At 39.7% G+C, this 22,500-nt stretch overlaps 4 protein-coding genes across 14 annotated transcripts in view; 3 read left to right on the top strand and 1 right to left on the bottom strand.

The window, feature by feature from the left end:
* LOC137988038 (uncharacterized) overlaps positions 1-6,936 on the top strand; it is a 140,145-nt gene extending 133,209 nt beyond the window's left edge. For 9 of the 10 annotated variants that reach the window (XM_068834098.1, XM_068834097.1, XM_068834102.1 and 6 more), the window contains 2 exons: positions 885-3,934; positions 4,852-6,935. In XM_068834098.1, coding sequence (XP_068690199.1) covers positions 908-3,934; positions 4,852-5,583 — 3,759 coding nt within the window. In that variant the 5' untranslated portion in view covers positions 885-907 and the 3' untranslated portion in view covers positions 5,584-6,935. Of the gene's footprint in view, positions 1-884; positions 3,935-4,851 lie in introns of all 10 variants that reach the window. The other variant, XM_068834106.1, reaches the window with a different exon arrangement.
* On the top strand, positions 6,425-9,742 carry LOC137988024 (uncharacterized). The gene is made up of 4 exons (XM_068834089.1): positions 6,425-6,728; positions 7,330-7,487; positions 8,043-8,628; positions 9,639-9,742. The coding sequence occupies exons 1-4, from the start codon at positions 6,425-6,427 to the stop codon at positions 9,740-9,742; spliced, it is 1,152 nt and encodes a 383-aa protein (XP_068690190.1).
* A 1,069-nt stretch (positions 9,743-10,811) lies between these two features.
* Positions 10,812-14,345, bottom strand: LOC137988040 (uncharacterized). Of its 2 annotated transcripts, none has more exons than XR_011120726.1 (2): positions 12,648-14,293; positions 10,812-12,279 (listed from the first exon to the last, which is right to left on the bottom strand). XR_011120726.1 is itself a non-coding variant. In XM_068834108.1 (2 exons), the coding sequence occupies exons 1-2, from the start codon at positions 13,974-13,976 to the stop codon at positions 11,907-11,909; spliced, it is 726 nt and encodes a 241-aa protein (XP_068690209.1). In that variant the 5' UTR covers positions 13,977-14,345; the 3' UTR covers positions 10,812-11,906. The 2 variants fall into 2 exon arrangements, 1 of the variants encoding a protein (XP_068690209.1); XM_068834108.1 differs by having other exon boundaries at positions 10,812-11,935; positions 13,280-14,345.
* Positions 14,346-14,485: 140 nt separating this feature from the next.
* The window catches only part of LOC137988039 (uncharacterized), a 14,738-nt gene continuing 6,723 nt past the window's right edge, over positions 14,486-22,500 (top strand). Inside the window, exons 1-6 of the mRNA XM_068834107.1 lie at positions 14,486-14,586; positions 14,857-15,114; positions 16,175-18,627; positions 19,861-19,988; positions 21,332-21,452; positions 21,880-21,962. Of these exons, the coding sequence (XP_068690208.1) occupies positions 14,922-15,114; positions 16,175-18,627; positions 19,861-19,988; positions 21,332-21,452; positions 21,880-21,962 (2,978 nt within the window). The 5' untranslated portion in view covers positions 14,486-14,586; positions 14,857-14,921. The remainder of the gene's footprint in view (positions 14,587-14,856; positions 15,115-16,174; positions 18,628-19,860; positions 19,989-21,331; positions 21,453-21,879; positions 21,963-22,500) is intronic.

The raw sequence follows: 22,500 nt of genomic DNA, 5'->3' as shown, positions 1-22,500 counted from the left end.
CATTAATGATGTAAAATTTACCGTTAAGAGCTTTTATGTAAAGAAAATACTTTCCTATAATGACTTCATACTTTCATACTTAAAGGGAAATGAAAGGCTTGGTTCGTAGTTGTGCTACATTTCCATGGTTTGAAAAAAAAAGGAGGCTTGTGAGAAGTCTATAAATATATTTATTACACATAAAATGAGAATTTTATTCCGTAAAGCTCATTTGTACAAATCTATACGCTTTATTTTCACATGTGAAAGAAGCCTATACAGCCAATCAAAATGGCGTACAGCTCTTTCACATGTGGAAGTATAACCAACCAATGATAGCGTAAAGGCCTTTCCAAGCCAATCGCTCATGCATCTCAATCATGCAAATCGTACTTTGTTATTGAATTAAATTAAATTTGCATTTGGTTGTATAGTTAGTGAGTTTTTGGTTTCCAATTTGCTTTCCTAAAACTACATGTATTTCAATGAAAATTCTCGTCTCGTGTGTAATAAACAGCTCACGACATAGACAGTGCTTTGTACAGGGTTTTATTCATGAGTTGTTTTGACACAAACAACTCGTGAATAAAACCCCGTATGGCGCACTTTCTATGACGTAAACTATGTATATATACATGTATATCATATACCAGTATATTATATGTATCTGTTTCAAGTCATGTTTTTTTTAATTCTTCTCTTGTAATGTGCATAAATATAATAGATGTCAAATGAAGATAATTATATCAGCACAAATAAGAGTAAGCAACTCTAAAAAGCCGAATTTTCAGAAGGCTCTTTAGGACTGTGTTTATGTGTTCTGGCAAGGTCATCCATCACTTTGGTGTAGAGGCACTTTATTGTTGTAATTTATGTGACCTGGTATACTCATTTCATTCTTGCAGGCCAATTTTGTTGGCCAGTCAACATGGATTTGTCTACCCTGATGAGAAGATTGCAGCTTCTTTTTGCACCATCACTGAGAGGTAAACAGCCAGAAGGAGCAAGCAATTGCCAGGATATTGACATAGGATCTTGCCATTCAACTGATGGTACCAAAGAAAAGGGAAATGATTTTATTCTCGTTCTACATTATTGCAAACAGGAGATTTTAAAACATTTGAATGACACCCTACTGGATTTCATTCTCTTGTTTAGTGAACATGATGAGCGTTTCAGCCCCACAAATTGCCTTTATGCCCTTGGTACTTTAGCCTTCAAACAAGGAAGCAAAGAATGTTTGGAAAAAGTGCTGACTATTGTAATTGAAAACTGTGATTCTCCTGATGCTAGTATTGTGATGAATGATCTTGGAGTAATGTTGAGTTTAAAAGCGATGTATGAAAGGAGTGAGGAATGCTTTTTGAAAGCGAAAAAATGGTTCCAGCAAGAGGAGGACCATCTGAAAAATGCTATTGTCACATTAAACTTAGCAGCTTTGTACATGATCCTCGGAGATTATGAGAAGGCATGTGATTTTTGCAATGATGCAGCTGACTTGTGTCATGACATCACCATGAGATCGACAAATGACATTGATCTGCCTATGAAGGTTTTGAGAAGAGCAGCTGATCTTTTGAGTGAGTGTGGAAACTTTGAAAAGTTTTGCCTTATTCTCAGGATTGGTGGAAAGTACAACTTTGGTGCAAGAAAAGCATCTAAAATTGATGTTAGAAAATGGTTGATGGAAATCCAGCTCAAAGAGCAAACTGGTGAGAAAATTGAAGTACAAGAGCTTTGGCATTGTAGCTCTTACTTATTTCTTTTTTTAGAGAAGGCAGATGCACAGTCTTTGAATGCAGACCTCATAAGAACAGTTTTCATAGCTGCAAGAGTTATCCACAGGAATGGTCTTCATGAGGAAGCTCTGAAGTTATTGGAGAAGCTGGATTCTGCCTTTCTTTTGACGGATGGACGAAAGGATCTCTTGTATGGGTTGATGCTGTTTCAGGTTGGTCAGTTTAAATACATGTATGGCTGTGGAATGATAAGGGATGCTGAAAATGACCTAAAGCAAGCTGATGCAATTTTGATCAAGCACTTTGGGAGAAACCATTTAGTGGCACATTGCAAGAAGTTATTAGGTTCTTGTGCCATGCTGAACAACAACTTGGGTGATGCCTCCACAAACCTAACTGAGGCTTTGACCTTTTTTGGGGATTTAAACAGTCAGCACTTTGAAGTTGCAAGCATTTCCCTTAAGCTTGAACAGTTACAGATTGAAGAAAGAAATTTTGAGCATGCCAAAGAGATTCTTCATGTAAATGCAGTGCAAAACGCAGTGGAAATACTTACATATAGTTTTGGCGAAATCTCTCCCAAGACAGGTAGTGCGCATGTCCAAGCTGGACTGATTCTGCAGAAAGTTGACAAAGGTGCTGCTATCAACGAAGTAAATAAGGCTGTTGAAATTTACCGTAGTCTTGGGCTTCAACTTGGACATCCTGTTATGAAGCTGTGCCAGGGTATGATTGGTCTCTTTCAATTATGCTTAGGCAACAAAAAGGAAGGTGAAAAATGTTTTGTTGATGCACTGAAGGACTCTCCTTTATCTGATGAATCCTGGAGTTGGTTGCATCATGATGTTATGCATGAAGTTGAAAAGTTGTTCACTGAATTCAATACTAGCTATTTTAAAGAAAGGCTTCTCTATCAGAGTGCCAAGATGCTTTCCCTTGCCAGCCTTGTCTCCATGAAAAACGGAAAAGATGACAGGCAGAAGTATCTTGATTCCATTGTGAGTCTTGCAGAGGAGAGTGACACTGAAGGACAAGGAATAATTGACTTGGCAGGGCATTGTTATTTTGTCAGTGGCATATCTTGCCTTGCAGGCCCAAATATTTACTTTTTCATTTTCCCAGATCCAGAAGTGAACTCACAATCCTTAAATGATGATGAGGTAGTAATATCACGTTGCAAGAATTCATCTTGCATTCTGTTTTGGAGGACCTCTTGCAAAATTCAAGAGATGAAAGAGTTAAAGAATTTGAACTTTCAGATCCGTGAAAGTGTCAGCACACTCTTTATGCAACCCAAATTCAGAAAGAGTTACGAGGAGACCGATGACTTCTATCTTGAACTTCCTCTGAGACCTTTTTCTCTGTATGCTCAACTTGATTGTCTTCCTCTATTAGTTGAGGTTCAGTTGGGCGAACCACATAAAGACTGTGCAAATTTTGATTACTTGACTTCTTGGGCTTTAGAGGATTCATCACCTCAGGAGCCTGCTGTTCATGTCTCTTACCTTTCCTATGAATTTTTGAACAAGCACACTGCTGAACTAGCATTTGATTTCTTGGTTTTTATTTCAAGTAAAGAACCATTGCTAAATGACATAGAAGCTGTTGAGGTTGCTGATGGTCATTCTCCATGTATGAATTTTGCATTTTTCCGTTCTCAACACAGCAGGTATTCTCACTTTTCTGTTTTTGTGGACAAGGAGTTACCAGTATTGAGAGTCAAATGCCGTCATTTGAATGAGTCGAAGTCAAATGGTTTCTGTTTTTCCGTGCAATCTGCTCTACAAAATGTGATGTTGTCTCTGTGTGAAGCTGTCAGAATCTGTTTTGAGCCTTTTGTGCAGTTGCCTTGTGAAGGTCGGAGTATGGTTTGCATCAAGGAATATTCAAATGTTAATTGCAGCTCTGCGGTCAAGACTGAATCATCCATCACTAGTACTCAAGCCGGAATACTCTTCAACAATTGTGCAAATGACTCTTTCATAGAGAAAGAGTTAGATTCAGGCACTAAACATCTTTTAAATAGAGTGACTTGCATGTGTAGGCTATCCTTGCATTGTGAAGGAAGCAACAAAGAATCTTCAACAGGGAATTGTGGCAAGGAAAGTGACCTTAAACGATTCTCATCAAAGAAATCATCTCTTGGTTGTGCAAGTGCACAGGTCTTAAAACCTGACTTTGATAAAGAATGCCATTTGAGCACACTTCAGAATCAGGTAAAATGTTTGAGATTTTCAGCCTACACAGAGTTTTCTGGTGTTTTTTTCTGCATTGCAGATATTTAGCTACAGTGTATGCAAACAAATTTGTTGGCTTAATTTCCACTATTTTTTTGCCATGAAATTGGTTCTTAAAAAATCACAGTTAGTACCACATCCCCCATAGTTGACTGATTGCTTGGTGCCAATGAAAGAGAAAAATACATGTATTCTCATAGTTTGCACAATGGGGAGAGAATTAGGCAAAAGTTGAAAATTTTGAACTGCTTTTTTTTTTTATGAAAAATTGTTATTGATGCTCACAATAATTTAGCTGTTTAACACATGCCCTAAATTGACTTTAACCCATTCACCTCTCAAGTGTCGCCCACTGATGAGTAAAATTGCCTAGTCTTAGCCAGGAAGGAGAGGGTTATTTAAAAATGTTGGGGGGGGGGGGGTGGGGGAATGAGGATTTCAGGTAAAAACAGAGTGGGGTGCTAGAAAAAAATATTCAACAGCTAGCTATCATCTATTTTGGGAAAGGCTAAAGCAAATCTAATGACAATATGTTGGCAGGCTCTGCAGAGAGGGATGGGCTGAATTACCAATAAAAAAAATTTCCATGAGATTTTTAGCCATCAGCTAGTTTTCCTTTATCATAAAATACATTTGTAACATTATTCAGGCTTTCTTGAAGGGCATAACTCAAACTTTTACATAAGGACTTTACAAAATCTGCTCATGATGGCACAGAGCTGTCGAAACGCATTGTCGATGGTTGGATCAGATTAATTTTGTTGCCATACAATGTAACTGAGAAACGTCCATGGCTTAAAGTGTCTCCAATATTGTTCCTATCTTGTTATCACAGTATTAAATTTTTATGATGAGGTATGCGGTAGAAATATTATTTTTGTCTGTATGTTTAATAGGAGGTTCACTCTGGAAGTCATGCAGATGTTTACTTATGCCTGTTGGAGTACCTGTTGAGCGACAGGAATGTTGCACCCGAGCATGGGGCCTTGAACAGTGTCGTCCCTCATAATGACAGCTTTGAAGACCACTCCTTCCTGTCATCAGAATTTCTTTCAGCATCTTCTCTCAACTCGCTACCAGTAAGTCCAGAGTTGTCTTCACCGTGTGATCCGTTCACTCTAAGAAAGTTGTCTTCTGTATCCTCAACCCCGATTGGGTGCTTTGGTCGTCACAAACAATTACAAGAGGAGCCTTTGGCTGATGGCTGTCTAGCCAAAGCACAAAGTAAACCAACAGCAAAGGAAACACACCAACATGCAGACGTTTGTGAGTTCAAGACTGAATTAAATGAGAAAAAAATCACAGATAACTGTCATTCAATAGATGGTGTTTTGAAACAACCAGAAAGCATTGTGGTGTCTGAAGTGCCTTTTAGAGAGTCTAATGAATGTCATGATATGCAGATTGGAGCAAACCCTCATCCGCAATGTCAAAATTCCTTGGAGGAAATGAAAGTGTCAGCTGCAAACGGTATTGGAGTGAGAGTTCCCAGAAATACATGTAGGGTTCTTGATCCTTTCATGTTAAGTAAGAACGAGGAGTCTGCAAGCTTTCAGAATAATTCCTTTGAATTACTGGAACAAATAGAGCGATTTTCAATTGAGTGTCGTAAAACCAAAACCAATTAAATTAAAAACCAATTACTCAGCCAATCACAAGGAGAAGTAAAACCAAAACCAATTGTAAACAACTACCCAATGAAATACAACATTGTATCACTCTATGGCGTCATGAAAAAACTAACCAATCAACAGGGATCAAATATCCACCACTGAATTCGCGAACTTTCAATCGCCGCCATTTCTTTATGACTGTGAATCGTCGGCCGGGCTTTTGAGATTTTGAGAGCTGTATTTAGATGAAAATGGCATTGGAATAAATGCTTTGGAACGGAAAGATGTTGTGGTGGGTATCATTATTTACGGGAGCGGTATTTGGGAACGTAGATACATGTTTTTCCCCACTTCGTGCCGTAAACGCAAGACTTCGCGTTGGCCTCCTTCAGGAATATTGCTGGCCAGCTTCATTGTTCGGTAGCTTACCAGCTCGTCTTCGTCTTCTTTTGGAAGAACTACTTGGGCGGTGTGATGTAAGTTAGGCTAATATTTCGTACTTCGTTTAATATTTTGCCTTATGCTTTGAAAAGTCTCCATTGAAATTCTCTGCTTTACGGGTCACAACTCAGGGGGATGAGTTTGTATTCTTTGATGAAATTGCTTTTGTAAAACCAAATTATTCTCAGAGCCATTCGCGGTTGCCGATAGTCTAACAGACAACCGGAGAAAGTACCCATAGTCTGGTTCTTTTTTAAAGGAAAAAATATACATGTATTCAAACGCTGTGTAGCTTTCTGCTGACGGCTAGTGGCGAACGGCGTCCTTTTGGCGGGAAAATCGTGTGACCGCTCCGTAGCTAGGGCGAAACAATTTTTTTTCTGTTTGGGTCACGATTTTGTCTTTGTTGTCTAGTATGCCTGGCCCACACTTTTGTAATTTTTGTAAAAACCATGGGGTCTCAACAAGGGTTACACACGCTCATAGAGCGAGTTGCCCTTGGAAGGACTGTGTCTGCCTGAATTGTACCAGAACGCGGCACAGAAATTCCTATCACCGCAATTTGAGGAATATAGAGACATCCACAGTCACCAGCACCACAACAACACCGGTCGCTGCGGTCGCCGGAACTCTCGGAACTGTTTCCGCTGCTAATGTTCTCGCAGTAGCAAATTCTGGACAAAAAGCGAGTGCCACTTCGGTTGCGGCTGCCAGAGCCGGTAAGTAAACTGTTACTCTACTAGATATTTCATTAGAATTATCGTAAAGATTGACGAACGGAAATGAATTTTTTTTCCTTTTACTATGTTAATGATAATAGATGAAAGAAAAAGGGATAACCGTTCACCTGTGGACGGCTAGCAAAATGGTTTCTACCTCTTTCTCGATACAGTACGGTGATGCAAACATCTTCATTTTCGGTAGGTTTGCAACAAAGCTTACCTCAGCCGTGCGACCCTCCTTGGTCTGTTTCTTTAAGATCAAAAATTATGTATTTGAAGGTTGTCAACTTGTGTAGCTGCGGCTACCAGAGATGGTCAGTAAACTTGAATTATCGGTAAAATGGGTGAAGGGAAATGCACTTTTCCTTTTACTACGTTAAGTTGATAAATGAAAAAGGGATGTAGACCTGTGGAGAGCAAGCAAAGTGTTTTTACCTTTTTAGCAGTAATGCAAATATCTTCTTCATGAAGAAAGGTTAAAGCTTAATTATTATTTTTTTGCCATTGAGATATGGATTGTACTAAATTCGTTGGTGAGCCTTTTCCTCAATATTTTTTACACTGCGTTCAGTTTTGTTCGTTTTTACCCTACATGTAGCTAAAGCAAAGCGTTTGAAGGATGAAAACAAAAATGAGCAAATGAACAGATTTGTCAACAATTTCATGGCAAATCTCTCAGAAGAGGAGAAAAAGCTGCCATTCCTAACCAACCATGCAAGGGCTTTGAGGGCCTATTCAGAAGGCAGTATGCAGAGGGTAAGTAAATAAAAGGAAAAAAAGTAAATATAAATGTATTGGTTGCTACCTTCTATAATGCATATTTACCCCATGAATAAGTGCTGTCTTGTTTTTCCATGTCTAATAAGTGTTCAAAAGTGGTGTTTTTTCTATTTTTGGATGATCAAATCCATAGCATGGTGCTGAAGAACGAAACGTAGTATTAATACAATTAAAAACCATCTGATTGTGGCCCTTTTAGATGGATAATACCCGCAATTTAAATAATTGATATTTCTTGTTGTTTACTATAAATGACATTTTTATGCACCTATCCTTGTTCCCCCAATCCCCATAACTTTTGTGAAGGTCCATCCCGAAACCAACTTTAATTTCCATTTCGCCTGGATTGTATAACAACCTTCACAGTAGGTAGTAATAGAATTGTGATTTACTAGTGCTCTTGATGTGAGTAAAATGTCATTATCCTCCTGGAGGATGTCAAAATTGTTTTGGAGGAAAACATTGTTAAAGTGTGTTCTGAAAATCAACGGATGCGTTAATTTATATAAACCTTTATTTTAAATCGTGCAGACAGAGAACCATGGGCAGGTAACAGAAAGACAGCCGTCAGCAGTCATGGCCCTCACGCAACTGGAGGCAGCCTTTCCTCACATTCCCTTTACAACTTTGGAGCAGTTGTTCAGGGAATGTGGGGAAAATGTAAACACTGTGCTTGACCATCTGACGACCAATGAAGCAAGCGGCCAGGCTCAATTACAACAACCCATGTGTACTATGACAGTGGATGATTGTGAAAACCTCCGCCGACTTTCAGCTTTATTTCCACAGTTTTCCAACATGCTGGATGATTGTTTTTCCTCGTTTTCCTTTGATTTTGGTAAAACTGTTGATTTTTTGGTTAGTCTAACTTCATCCTCAACTGGCTCGTCATCATCACCACTATCTTTATCATCACCATCATCACTTGTGTTAAGTTTTTCTGGTGCAGAAGACTCCCTTCCCTCCTCTTCTGCACTTCCAGACCCCCTGTCAAGCTTCTTAAGTTTTCCTGAAGGGCACACAAGTGGCAGAAGGCCATTCAGGTGCCCTCACTGTGGGTACACTTGTGAGGCACAGGATTTCCATTTTTGCCCACATTGTGGGCACCCTCTGGATGGTAGGCCCCGCCTTTGAGCTGTGCAACATTTCTTCTCAACGTGAAAGGAGTTTTTCGTCACTTTTCCACCTTTCCTTTGGCAATACATTTGTGAAAAAATACACCCTCTTCTCTTCACGTTTTGGACATAAGCAGATTCGAACTGCTAGTCCATTGACTGCTTATTAAAGCTCAGCAATTATTTGCATCATTAAAACAATGAGCAAGCGTAGTTATATGAGAGTATGGGTACTTACTTCATGAATTATAGCACAGTCAAGAGTGTGGCTTACTGCTGTTTAGTTTTATTGTGGAAGGTTGTATGAAAAATATGAAATCCTGAACCAGACCCAGACAAGTTAATTAACATTGGAGATGTTTTGAGTGTGTCACTGATTATAATTGTCCTGGCAAGACTTTTCATTTCCGTATGTTAATTCATTCATTCATTTTTATTGTCGCTTTTTGTTGGTCTGGTTCAAAACTTTTCTTTGAGAATTTACATTTGAAAATTTGAGCTAGAATTTAAGCTCGAGTCTATATGTGCATCAGCATAAAAGAATTTTCTTTTTTCAATTTTGTTTCTGGGGACTTTAACACCAAACATGTATACATACGGATGTCTCATGGTTACAGTGCCATAAGATCATTCTGAACAATGACAATCTAAATAGCTTACAAAATGTTAAACAGCTCAGTTACATTCAGTAGTTCTTTCGGGGTAGTCCACACTGACTGTTGACTGGGTGGGCAGTGTTTTGTTCATCACCCTTTTAAAGTGAAATTTCTAGCCCTTGACCCTGAAAGAAAAATGTACTCAGGGGTATGGGCCCTGGGAGAGCATCAATTTCTTTTCCTTTACACTAAAAAGGATTAATTTGTGAACTTTTTATTGTTCATGATTGTTGATTTCAAGAAAACTTAACTATTGCTGAGTTCTTGGAAACTTCAAATATAGTGCTGGGGAGCTCAATTGGGTTTTGGAGGGCTGTAGCATTTGAAGCAATCATACTTCATACTGTGTCTGTCAGGCTCCATGGATAACGCTATCCACTGGATAAATCACTATCCATTGGATAGTGGAATTGGTTTCGCTATAACTTACCCACTGGATAGTTATTTATCCGGTGGATAGCACTATCCATCATTTGAACAACTGGGGCCAGGTGACTACCGGTATATACTGGTGAGTGTTTTGTCATGGAAGGATAACTGACATTTCCAAACTAAAGTTGTAAGGATGGAACAGAAGGTAGTGAAGATCATTTTAAAAAAAGATTGTAGGCTTGTGTGGGTAAGCCGATGTGCTGTGTAAGCTACTTGTGAAATTTTATATTTTTTCCTATTTTTTCACGTTTTTCCTATTTTGTTGTGGTCAAATTTCCAATTTTTCTATTTTCTTGAGCTGATGTGCTGCTTGACACCCTGAAAAAAGCTATTATATCATGATGTGCCATGCTAGATTGTTACCCTCTTGAAAGAGAACATGAATTAGGATGAAGCTGCCCGAGAAAACATCGCATTACCCTGTTAACTTTCTGCTTTTCATCCATTTTTCTCATGTGTGTCCGTGAAATACAAGTAGGATTTTGAAAACAACACAAAATTTTGGTAAGGTCTACTGCATTTGTAAAAATACAACCAAAATTACCTGATATTAAAAATCATGGAAATTAATTTTATCACATAAGCCACAGTCTGCACACCTCCATTGTCAGACGCTGTGGAAGTATTAGCACAAAAGGACAAGTGGGGCAGTACACTTAAGCTTATATAAAACCTGAAGCCCTGAATGGTCATTTTATAAATAAATGGCTGCAATCGTACAACAAAGCAAAGAAAAAGAAGATAATAAATGAGTGCTAATACAGTGGCTACAGATTTATATTTGGAACACACTTACCTTTACTAGCTGGCTTTCATTGGCATTGGTTGTCACAACCTTTGTCTCTTTTAATGGGTGAGTTATTAAACCTGATCTTGCAAAGCTTTCTGTCAATATGGATGGCACACAGTGGCAATGTGCTTGACAATCTTTTGTACCAGTCTTTTTCAACCAAAGACTCCCTCACCTCCCCAAAGTGGGAATGTAACGCTTTACAACAAGGAGACACATCTTATCTACCACCCCCATGCAAACGTGCTTACATGCTCCTATTATTCCCCTATCTCCATCGGGTGATTGCAAAGAAACAGTCGACAACTTTTTTGGAGGACATTTAAATTTAATGTTTTGGTATTATGTAATGAAATGTTGCAAACATTATTTAACATTGCAAGTAGAGAGACTCTCAAGTTGCATCTTGGTAAACTAAAATCCACAAGTTCTCAAGTCTGAAGCATTCCAGCAAAAAATTGCATTAAATATTTTCAGTTCTCATTCTTCAAACTCATTACATGTTGGTGGTTCTTTGAGAGCAACTACAATGTCAATTTTATCACATATATCCTTAACATAAAAGGGTTGGCAAATAGTAAAATCCAAATTATGTATGTAAGTCTGAGACCTTAAGCACAAAAGGTTGTTACTCAAAGGTAGGAAGGGGCATACAAAAACAAGTCTTGATGACCCATTGTAAACCAAAATTCTCTAAAAATCATTTAAATTATATACAGAAATTCTGAGATCCATGTTTTCCCTGCTACTGTTTGCCACCCCTTTTCAGCACATATACATTATTCTGAAAGGGATCAATTATTATTGATCCTTTTTAGAATACAATGTACTGTCAACTTTTTGTACCCCAGCCTCTCCATCCACAAAAACAAAAATGTACCTTCCTCAATATAAAAAAAAAGAAAAAAAAAAGGAATCATGAAGTAACCAAACAAACAAAATTACAAAAAAAAAATTGATTTTTTACATCAGTTCATATTGTGTAATGACAGTTGCAGTTTTATGATTGTCATGTCAGTAGCATTTAGTTCTAATGACATTATCAGGAAGGGATCTTTCAACCTTAAAATTTGCTTTTTACTGTACTACCAATCCAATTCACCTCTGTGTTGAAGCAACAAGTTCATCCACACATTTTTAAGCTCAAAGTTTCAATCGAGAAAATAATTATATGAAATCCTGTGTCATAAAAGACGAAAGGTTAGTTGACTTTTTTGTAGACCCAAAACATATTTTGAAGTCATTTGTTTAAGTAAGGAAATACCAGTAGCATTGAAAATGTGAAAACACTGCTCTATTTCTACTTTAAGACTCACTGCACCATTTTGGAAACAAGCTTTCCAAAACTGCTCTTCAAACCAGAGGAGTTGAAAACTTTGGCATAGCACTGGCTTCACAATGCTCAGGGATGCAGAGGTGGTAGTCTGCAATCTGGCAAAAAATTATTTGAATGCCTCATTACCAATAAGGGGAGATGGATGAAGGAAACCTACTTAGGGGACAGGCACAGATAGGTCGCACAAGAGAACAAACCTTAGATTTTCTTTTCAAATTTTACCAATTCAACATCTTTTCAAGAAATTATGGTCTAAACTCAAAACTAAACCATTTCAAGAAGACATTTGGCCACCTACCCTCACCCCTCCCCCACCACACACACACTAACACACCCCTTTTGATAAGTCCTATTTTGCATCCTGTACTGTAAGCTAGACTATTCCAATTTATATAATAACCCAAGTTATTCACGGATTTTGATGGGTTTCGACAAAACACTGACCCCCGGTCAACTGACCCCCTTACTGACCCCCCTACTGACCCACTATAAAATCAATGGGAAAATGAATACTGCTTACTTAAGCCTCAAAAACCCTTTTTAAACAGCATTGTTCAACAGTATTTAAGTCTAAGCACCCATTTTAAAAAGGTTAGCTTACATGAAGTAATCGGCCATCACAACAATAATCGAAAACTAACCTTTTTAAAATGGGTGCTTAGACTTAAATACTGTTGAACAATGCCGTTTAAAAAGGGTTGTTGAGGCTTAAGTAAGCAGTATTCATTTTCCCATTGATTTTATAGTGGGTCAGTAGGGGGGTCAGTAAGGGGGTCAGTTGACCGGGGGTCAGTGTTTTGTCGAAACCCGATTTTGATTGGTTCTTGCCTACGATCTATTAGAGGACAGACGCACGATTGACGTCACCATCAGCTTTTATGCGAATAAAGTTTAATTCTTTATTATATAAAACAAATAGATTCCATGTTGCCGTGCGTCTGTTCAGTAATAGATCACAGAAGACGTCAAAATGTGGTAAGAACATCAGTGACACACTCGGCTATCGCCTCTTGTGCCACTTTTTTGTTCTTACCACATTTTGACGTCATCTGTGATCTATTACTGAACAGACGCACGGCAACATGGAATCTATTTGTTAAATAGAATGCAAAGGGTTCGTAATAACTACTAACTCATAACTTGCCAACACTTGCGGTAAAATTTCTGGACGCTGCGGACATGAACTTGCAAAAATGCATTTACAATGGCAAATGACATGTTGGCACTGAGTAGCTCAGGCCATCTCCTAACATACACTTTGACACTACCGAATACAAGTTCGATTGGGTTGAAGTCATAAGAATACGGTGGTAGTTTAACAAGGGTAATGTTCTTAGGTGCTAAAATGTTTATTAGGTCTCTTTCATTGTGAATCGAAGCATTGTCCATTACCAGGAATGAATCGCGTGGAATTAAAGGAACAAAATATTGTGTCATACCGTAGTTAAACTGAAGTCTGTTGAAGCTTCCGTGGATAGGGTATGCTCCAATGATTCCGCTGTCGTAGCCGATCACACTTAATACTGACATTTTCACGCGTTCGTCTCCTCTGTTCGTGACTACGGGAACATTGCTATTTGTGTGGCACCGTCCGGTGGTTCGTACCCCATTAACGAGTTGAATAGCAGTCTCGTCAACAAAATAAAGCTTTCTTGGGTCAACAGTTCTTCTCCATTCCACAAAAGCCGTTCGTCGAGCTCTGTTCTGAGGTGTAAACCTTTCCAATGGTACCTTTGCTGCCTTGTGTCTCGTTAAATCTAAACTGATAAGAGTTCTGCAAATTGTAGGAATAGATGGAATTTCAGCTACAGGTAAGTTTAGGTCGTCTCGAAGGGCTTTCTGGATTTCAGTGAGATACATAAATGGGTCGTGTGTAACAAGTGCTTCCAGGTAGGCCACTTTCCATGGCGGCATAATCGTGTGCGGTGAACCTCTTCCTCCCGGGTCAAAAAGGCCAGTCGTCAAAAACTTGTTGACGATGTTTCGCGCAGTGTCGTAAGTACACATGTTCTCCGCTGCAGCAGCACCACAACTGCCAGTTCGAAGATAGGATGCGGCAATTTGGTATCGCTTCTGCAAAGGAAAAGCTGCTCCTTTTTTGTAAACGCCACCATGCTTGTTAATTCTCCACGCCATGTCCGTCAACACAACATTCCGCCGACCGTGTAACAAAACCAAACCAAAACAAAACTTTCGGAAGGCACATCAAATCATAGGTCTAACAGAACATTCGTCAAACAAAATACACAACGGATGAACGGAAAAAAAAAAAAAAAAAGAAACGAAAACGTAATGCTATCGTTACACGCCAATTTCTTCCCCGCTTTCGTGATGTCGACCAATATCTTTATTGGTTTTTCTTCCTAACTTGATTGGCTGACAAATCAAACCTCATCAGTGATTGGTAGAAAATTTTCGCACACCCAATAGGAACGCACAGAAAAACCAAACCAAAACCAAAACCAAAGTAATTATCTAATTACTTTCGACACTCAATTGAAAACCGCTCTAAATGAATTGAAGGAACAGCTAAGGCAGAGGGAGGCAGAAAATCAGCAACTCAAAGCAGAAGTTGGACGATATCTGTTTCTTGAGGACAGAGAGAAACGCAGTGGCAAACTTCTTTCAGTAACCAGAGAAATTGCTAGTGATGAGAGTATATCTTGGAGGGCCAGTGCATCATTCAAATGTGGAACCACCAATGGAAGACTTCTTGGTGGAGCAGCTTCTCTCCAAGACAACCCAGGTATGTGAACAGTATTTTGATGTGGCAGTTTGACCTTTCAGGCTCCTACATCATTCTTATGCCTGATTTTTCTTTCTTTGTTTTGTTTTATCTGGTGTGGTCAAAATTACTAGATCTGCATTGGTTTCACACCGCAGGGTTCCCTTCCCCGTAGGGCAGACACATGATCTATATTTTTAAGGGTGCTGTAGAACGTGTGCCCCTTAGTTGCTCTGGGAATTTTGGAAGATTAATGTTAAAATCCACCTCTGTTGTGCAATATTTTGGCAGGTTTTAACTTGCAAGCAAGGTTTATAGACATTTCCAACTCGTTATCGGCTGAGGAATTTAAACAGATGAAGACTCTGGCCAGGGGCAAAGTTGATGGTTTCAGGCTTGCCAAGATGAAAGTGGGCTTTGAACTGTTAAAAGAGGTGGAAAGAGTAAGCGAACACCCGTGCACAGACATTGGAGAGCTGCTTAAAGGGATCCAGCGCTTTGACCTCCTGGAGAAACTTGGATTACCCTATCCTGAGAGTAAAACCAGTGGTATGGACTGAATTCTCTGATCCATAGACCATTTTACGGATATGGTGGCCATTTTGAAATCTTATGTTTCGAATAGCAGTTATGGGATTCGAAGGGGGCAAATTAGTATGCACACCCCCTTAGAATTCCATAATAGCTATTTAAAATAGATTTCAAAATGGCCACCGTACCCGTAAAATGGTCTATGGGGAAAAAAAGATTTTGGTGTAGGCTGAATTTATCATGCTTCTTTACGCAATTGCTAAAATTGTGGCCATAACTGCGAGGATTATAGCTTTACTTCACTTCATATCCGCAGTTCAGTATATGATTCATTTCATATATCATTTCGTTCATTGATTCATTCGTCACGGGAAAATTAGAATCCGCAAATGACCAGCTCCCAGCGGCAACGGGGTTTGAACCCGTGACCTCGTGATAACATTGCGACGCTCTAATCAACTGAGCTATGAAGCCACTGACGTTTGGAGCTGGTTCAAACCCTGTTGAAGTCCTGAATTTATCAGGCTTCTTTACGCAATTGCTAAAATTGTGGCCATAACTGCGAGGATCATAGCTTTACTTGAAATTACAATTACATTTCCATTCCTAACTCAATAATGTTAGGATCTGAGTTCGTTTTCTTTTCCACACCGTGTTCCAGTATTTTAGATGCTGTTCCTCAGCCACTGTTGCAATGTACATTGAAGTGAAACAAATGTATCTATTTGAAGTGTGGACCATAGGCAAAACGGAGACGTTATCCTCGCTCTTAGCTGGACACAATGAAAAACAGACACCTGAAAAATTCAGGTGCATGACCGCTGTGATGTCGGTGCAATGGTCTACCACTGACCAATGAAGCCACTCACTCAGTTTTTCAGGTGTCTGTAAAAGACAAATGCTCCAGAGGAGTGCAAGGGTCACAAGTCTCCCTTTCGATGTACATATGCTTGTTTTGATCCTGTTTTGTTCCACTTACAGTGTACCTGCTGTTTTTGATCTTCAGACATTAGTAGCATTGTTCACCTCTCTGATGCAGGTACATGCATTAATTTTGCCACCTTGTTTGAAATTTCAGTCAGTGCTGGAACATCTTCCGATTCTGTTCCATCGAGAGGTGAAAGATTGCAAGATCGAGAACAAGAACTAGATGAAGAAAGTTGTGTAACTCAAATGTCTTGTAAGTCCACTATAGGTTTTGCACACGGAAGTGAAGACAATGGCCAGAAGTTTACACCAGATCATAACTGCGACTTGTATGCATCCGTTTCTTTTGAGAGTGACAGTGAGGATCCGGTGTCAATTAACATTGCGGATAGTGATCTTCTACCCAAGGATAAGGTCGGAGCCAGTTCCAAACAAGGCATTTGTGTCCTTGATCAAAGTGGCCCATTGAGTGGTGGTAGCAGCATATCAGTTAGTTCGTCTGATTCATTGCCTTTAAGCTCCGCTGAAAGTACACCAGTTTGTTCAACTAGCAGCTCACAAGGATCTTACGAGAAGTCAGCAAAAGCACCAGAATTGTCCTTAACTACTCATTCTTCTGCAGCACGTGTTGAGATCGTCAATGAGAGTGACCAGGGGCTCAAGACAGGCAACAGTGAAGAAGAGGTTTCAGGGCACGTTCAGTTATTGAACAGTACAGATGATGTGACTGATGGGGGAAATACTGAGGTTGAAGACATTCAGGGACAGTCTGCTGATTCCGGTTATGGGGCAACAAGAACAAGCCAATCTGACGCAAGAACGTCTCCATTATTTGAGTATGATTCACAGATCAGCTCTTCGGATAGTTCTGTATTCTGCCGTTTGATTGATCCAGTAAGCTCACATGTTGTTGATGGAAATCCCCTCCAGCTGCAACAAAGTTCCAATGCACATGGTCAAACAGCATTGAGAATGCATGAATCTGATGAATCCAGTTCCTCTTCGACTGACTGGGAACGTTTAGGCGCTCGACCCAAAAGTTCTCAAACACAACGTTCACAGGTTGCTATATCACCACCACCGCCCCCACCAATCGCCAGCCCTGTATCCGATGGTTTGGCTGGGGATTTCTTAGTACGACATTCACAAGACAAAGCTGTTCATGAAAGTCTGTTCACAAATGGTATAGATTTTTCATTTCTCGGTAATGATACATCGCAGGTAACTTCTGTTGTTGATGGAAAGACAAATGCATCAGAAGCTTACAGAGTTAGGCCATATTTTGGAGCTTGTCAGGCGGCGGCAGTGGGGAATAATTCGTTTGTGAGATCTGATGGCAATGCTTTCTCACCTGTCCCTAGTGGTGGTTTTGAAAGAGTAGGATTACTCGGTGGTCGTTCTTACAATGAAAGATTGTATGGAAACAGTGCACCTGCAGCAGCAGCACCTTTGCCTAACCACACAGGACTAAGTAATGTCACTGTGGGTTGGAATGGCTCATCAAGCAATGGTGCAAGTAACGTTGATGGCTTTCTACATATTGATCATGGAGTTACAGGGCAAGGAGATTATATTAGGGAATCTTATTTCCCTTACGTCCAACATAGCACACACATGGGGCAGGTGCCATTACATTGGCGGAGTAACGCAACTTCAGGAATCACCCGTTCGGGTTTTGCTTATCGATTGTCAAATTCGGGCCTTACTTTTGGCCCATTGGATGATGGTGCTGCTGGAATTCGGCCGGGACAGTCACTATATGCCACTCAAAGACATGTCGTGAGTGACAGTGATTCCGCGTTCGTAGATGAGCAGGCCGCGAATGAAAGGTCACACAATGCTGATCTATCACTTGGACCACAACAATCAATTGTGAAGAGGCGTCACGAACCAGGTACCACTACCGCTGGAAGTGCTCTCATTATGGGCAATTGTGGTTTGCCTCCTCAAATCTCGGTTTCGGCCTCCAGTGTTTTTTCTACCAGAGTTGTCTCAGCTACAACAAGTCGGCCTCTTGTTGTTAGTGCAAGTGACAATGCACCGAGTCCTGTTAACAACACAAGTAGAAATTCAGTTGTTTCCTCAGCCACACCTGTTGATGAAAATGCGGAGACCAGCCTTGCACCAGTTTCTGTTAATGTCAATGAAAACAACTCCAGAGGAGCTTTGTTGAACAGAGAGAATGGAACAAACGATATCGAGCCGATCGACGATTCACTTCTTGCTTTAGAGCGACGTGTGGCGGATGCCTCTGCGTTGGTTGAACGGGTGCTTAGGGAAAGAGAAGAACGGGAACAGTTTGAACGAGAAATAGAAAGAAAGGAACGAATGATTAGGGAAAGACGAGAGAGAGAAAGGAGGGAGAGGGAGGAAAGAGAGATACAGGAAGCAGAGCAATGGCCGCAGCAGCAGGAGGCAGTTTCTGCGCGTTCTCCGTGGCTCTGCGAACATTACCAGCGACATTGTCGAGTGCGGTTTCCTTGTTGTACACAATTCTATCCTTGTCATCGATGCCATAATACCTCAAGAAACTGTGAAAATGAAGAAGCCAAAGCATGCCATGCGACGCACCTCAAGTGCTCTTTTTGCGAGCATGAACAAGAGGTGAGTCTTTTCTTTTCTTTTTTTTTTTTTCCATGCTGTAGGGATAGAGCTTTCAGGCGGGTTTGAGGGAGAGAGCTTTTAACATTGGTTCAAGCGGGAGCTCGAAGTAATTTGAAAAAAAACAGTAAACAACATTGACATGGTGTACATAAACAATACTCACTTGTGGCTTTTCGGTAGAGTATTGCACCATCATTGCAGAAGTCATGGGATCGATTCCCAGGGAATCCACCAGAATTTTTCAGTTGTCTGTAAATGACAATTTCTTAATTGTCGAAATAAGGATCACCTCCGTTTTTGTCCAAGCTCTTTCTTTGCGAAAGACAAGTTGCCATTGGATTTTGTGTAGGTATTAGTTTAATGCACAAGTTTTACCAAAGTCTTGTATTAAGTACAAATGTGCAATTATGACAATTATACATTTGTACAAGTGAATAATAATAATAATAATTAATGATAATTACACGCTGTACCGTAGTCTTGTATAGATGGTTTTCAATCACGTGATGAGACGGCCATGTTGGTGCACAAAACAATAGCAAATTATACACCTTATTCCAAAATGGCCGCTGATTTATGCGCATACAAATTGGCCCTTGTTGCGTCGTTCAAGATAAAAGATTCTTTTGAATTTTAAGCTTAAGAACGAGGCATCAAGGGCTAATTTGAATTTAAAAAAAAAAAAGAATATTTAAATGGCGGCCATTTTGGAATAAGGTGTATGGCTCATGTTTTTCATTATAATTGAGTCAAATTCCCAAAAGACCTTTTTCTCTGCCGTTCTGTGCACCAACATGGCTGCTGTGACGTCAGGTGAAAACCATCTATTAAGTTTAAGTTTAAGTACAAGTGTGTAAGTTTGTTGTTTGTAATATAATTTATTTAGGTGTATTTATAACAATTTTCACGAAGTTATTCCTCAGAAACTTGACGGTATTAATCTACATAAGGCAGTTCAAATAAAGTTCTAAAATAAGGCTTTCAAGACCATAGTTCTTACTCAAAAGATGAAAAAAAGAAGAAAAAAAATTCGCCACTCTTAGTCTTTGTAACGCAATGTGAAACTACGTGACATTGCCTTTGACGTGAAATTAACAATGTTATGTTTTTAGGGTTAGCCTCATTTTTGGTATATTCTGGATAAAAGATGCCTCTTGGCTTTCATCTTTTTGTCTTTGCGCAACAATCATTGGAACATATGTTTTCACATTATTTTTCTACTTTTTTCGGAAGATTGATGAAAACAGTGGAGTTTGCGGCAAATGCGGTAAAAAGATGGCCGCCTATTTTTGCTCTATATGCAAGCACTTTACAAACGTGGACAAGAATCCCTATCACTGTGAAAAATGTGGAATCTGCCGGTGAGTTAGCCAGGGGGAAAGAGACTATATTAGTTACTGAACAGAAAACTCACGAAACGAGTACCAATATTCCTCTCATTTGTACATAGAGGATATTACCTAGTGTGGAGAACATATGGCCTCGGTTGTTAAAAAGGTGGATAGCGCTATCCACCCTTCGAATAACTGGGCCCTGAATTTTATCCCAGGTGGCAAGGACAATATCTCACGAGTGAGCAAACGAGTGAGATATTGTTCTTGCCACGAGAACATAAATTTCATATCTTCGAGCTAACGTGTAACTTTCTTTTTATTATATGGACAATAAATATACATCACTGTAGAGATTGAAAAGCAGGCCTTAATACAAATACGGGTATAACACAAACAAAATTACCCGGTTCCTAAATTAGAGAAACGTTAAAGGCCCACCTTCGCCCAAAAGTCATTGCGGTCGTTTGTTTTTGTTTTTCAAATGACGACTTGTCCAAATACGTCATGTGATTGGCTAAAGGCACTCAGGCGAATCACGCGGGAAACGACATGTCAGATATTTAGGTAATTTCGTGTCAAACGAAATTCAGTCACGGCGCGCAATGGCTTTTGGGCGAATCTGGGCCTTTAACATATAACACCGTTAGTTAGGCCATAATAATAAGTGAACTAGCCTTAAATAAGCTTAATAAAAATTCAATTACTGACTCTTACTTGAGTCATCAGACACTGTTATTTCAGTCTCTTTTCACTACGAACTACGAACCTTTTGAAGGTTCTTCAGCGCGAACAGAATAAAAAATTACCTTTCCGATCTGGAAGTTTTGGGAAAAAAAAACCGGTAAAATACCAACTTTATTCATTCAATACAATGAAAGGGAAAGATACCAGAGGTTATCCCTATACGAGGGTATCCGCCCGGATGTTGAAACAAGCCGTCTCAGTTTTCTCTTCTATCGAGACAGTTGACAAGCTTTGGGAGGTGCTAGCAGCGTTTGACAGCACAACAGAAATTTGTTGTTGTTTCTTATCGGATGAAGTTAAGTAACACTGTGGTCTATTTGTATTTTGACTGGCCCTACGGGCTCGCCAAAATACAGCGAGACTATAAAAATATCCCGTGATGCTACACGCTAAATCCTCCAGTAAGATATATGTATTTGTCGAGGATAAATTTCGAAAGCGCATGGTCAGAATGTAATTTCATAGGAACAGGTAGTATATAAGCGGAAACAAAATCGTATATGCTATAAAGGATGCTAGGTGGAGCAGTATGTTGTTATAAAAGAGACTGAAAATGGTGAACTATTCTCAACAGACAATGAGGCGCACTTTTAGGGGTATTTAGTATTATTTTTCTTGTGACTTAGAATCCACGCTGACAAGTCATTCCACTGTGAAGTTTGCAATGTATGTTTGGACAAACGACTTGAGGGGAACCACAAATGCCGTCCCGATTCCGGCCACGATGAATGCTGCATCTGCTTGGAGGTTTGCTCAAACTTCGCGAATTATTTACATGTCCCTTTGTGCTAAACACCAAGAGTTTTTTCGATAGCCCATTAACGAGTTGCTGTTTGCGTCTGTTTGATAGCGATTCTTGATACGCAATACAATTGAAAAATGGTCGAACATTTTCCGGCCAATCAAACTGATTTTCGTTTGACTGGACTTGCTTTGAGACAGAGGCAAACAGCAGTTTTTTATTGGGCTAAAACAGTTTACCATTTCAGTAACGTCGGTTTCCAAAATAATGAACGGCCATTAAACGCAGGATATACCTTGCCCAACCCGTCTTCATTTGATTGTCTTGGTATTCTGTCGGAGTTCCAAATTCTAGGGCATGAGTGCGTTTATGTCTTAATTCAATTTTGTCTTTTTCCACGCATTTTTGAAATTTAAACTCATTCCATTTTAGGATGCATTTAGTGGCTGCCAAATATTGCCATGTTCGCACAAGGTGCATCGGGAGTGTGCTATAGCAATGATCCAGAATGGCATGTAAGTACAAATTTCTTTGTCCGATACAATTCTAGTTTTGTTTTCTACAGTCATTCTGTGTCTTTATTACTGGGTTGCCAAACCCAGTCGGAATCTCGGTTTCATTTCGTGGGTTTTTTGGTTTTTGTTATTTTTTTTCCGTGTCGGGAAAAGTCTTGCCTGTCACTCCCCTGCTAAGTGGTGTCTTTGTGCATAGAGTCTTCTGTGCGTATTTTGTTAGGTTTGAGAGGGCTGGGGTAATGCGTCGATTTTCCTGGTGCACACAGAAGAACATTTAATTATTAAACCTGCAATGGCGTCGAAAGTCATTGTAACGCGCGTGGCGTTTCAGTGCATATTTAAACAAAATATACCCTTACGGGGCGCAAGAATGGAACTTAAATTGGATAAACAAGACAAATACATCTGGAATCTTAAAAGCGACGAGTAATGGACTTCGACAACAATCTTTTGCCCGTGGAGCCGAAATCAAAGTGAGCTGTATTTCTAATATTTTGCGAAGTGTGCTGTTATGTACAACACTGAAACCAAATGAACA

The sequence above is a fragment of the Montipora foliosa genome, unplaced genomic scaffold, assembly GCF_036669935.1.
Source record: "Montipora foliosa isolate CH-2021 unplaced genomic scaffold, ASM3666993v2 scaffold_403, whole genome shotgun sequence".
In the NCBI taxonomy this organism is placed as follows: Eukaryota; Metazoa; Cnidaria; class Anthozoa; order Scleractinia; family Acroporidae; genus Montipora; species Montipora foliosa.
The sequence above is the reverse complement of the archived record's forward strand: the minus strand, read 5'-3'. Positions and strand labels throughout refer to the sequence as shown.

Coding starts and splice junctions, on each gene's coding strand:
- LOC137988024 (XM_068834089.1), top strand. CDS start 6,425: ATGCCTGGCCCACACTTTTGTAATTTTTGTAAAAACCATGGGGTCTCA. Junction 6,729..7,329: donor GGTTGCGGCTGCCAGAGCCG/GTAAGTAAACTG, acceptor CCCTACATGTAG/CTAAAGCAAAGCGTTTGAAG. Junction 7,488..8,042: donor CAGAAGGCAGTATGCAGAGG/GTAAGTAAATAA, acceptor TAAATCGTGCAG/ACAGAGAACCATGGGCAGGT.
- LOC137988040 (XM_068834108.1), bottom strand. CDS start 13,976: ATGGCGTGGAGAATTAACAAGCATGGTGGCGTTTACAAAAAAGGAGCA. Junction 11,936..13,279: donor CAGACTTCAGTTTAACTACG/GTATGACACAAT, acceptor ATTTTTTGCCAG/ATTGCAGACTACCACCTCTG.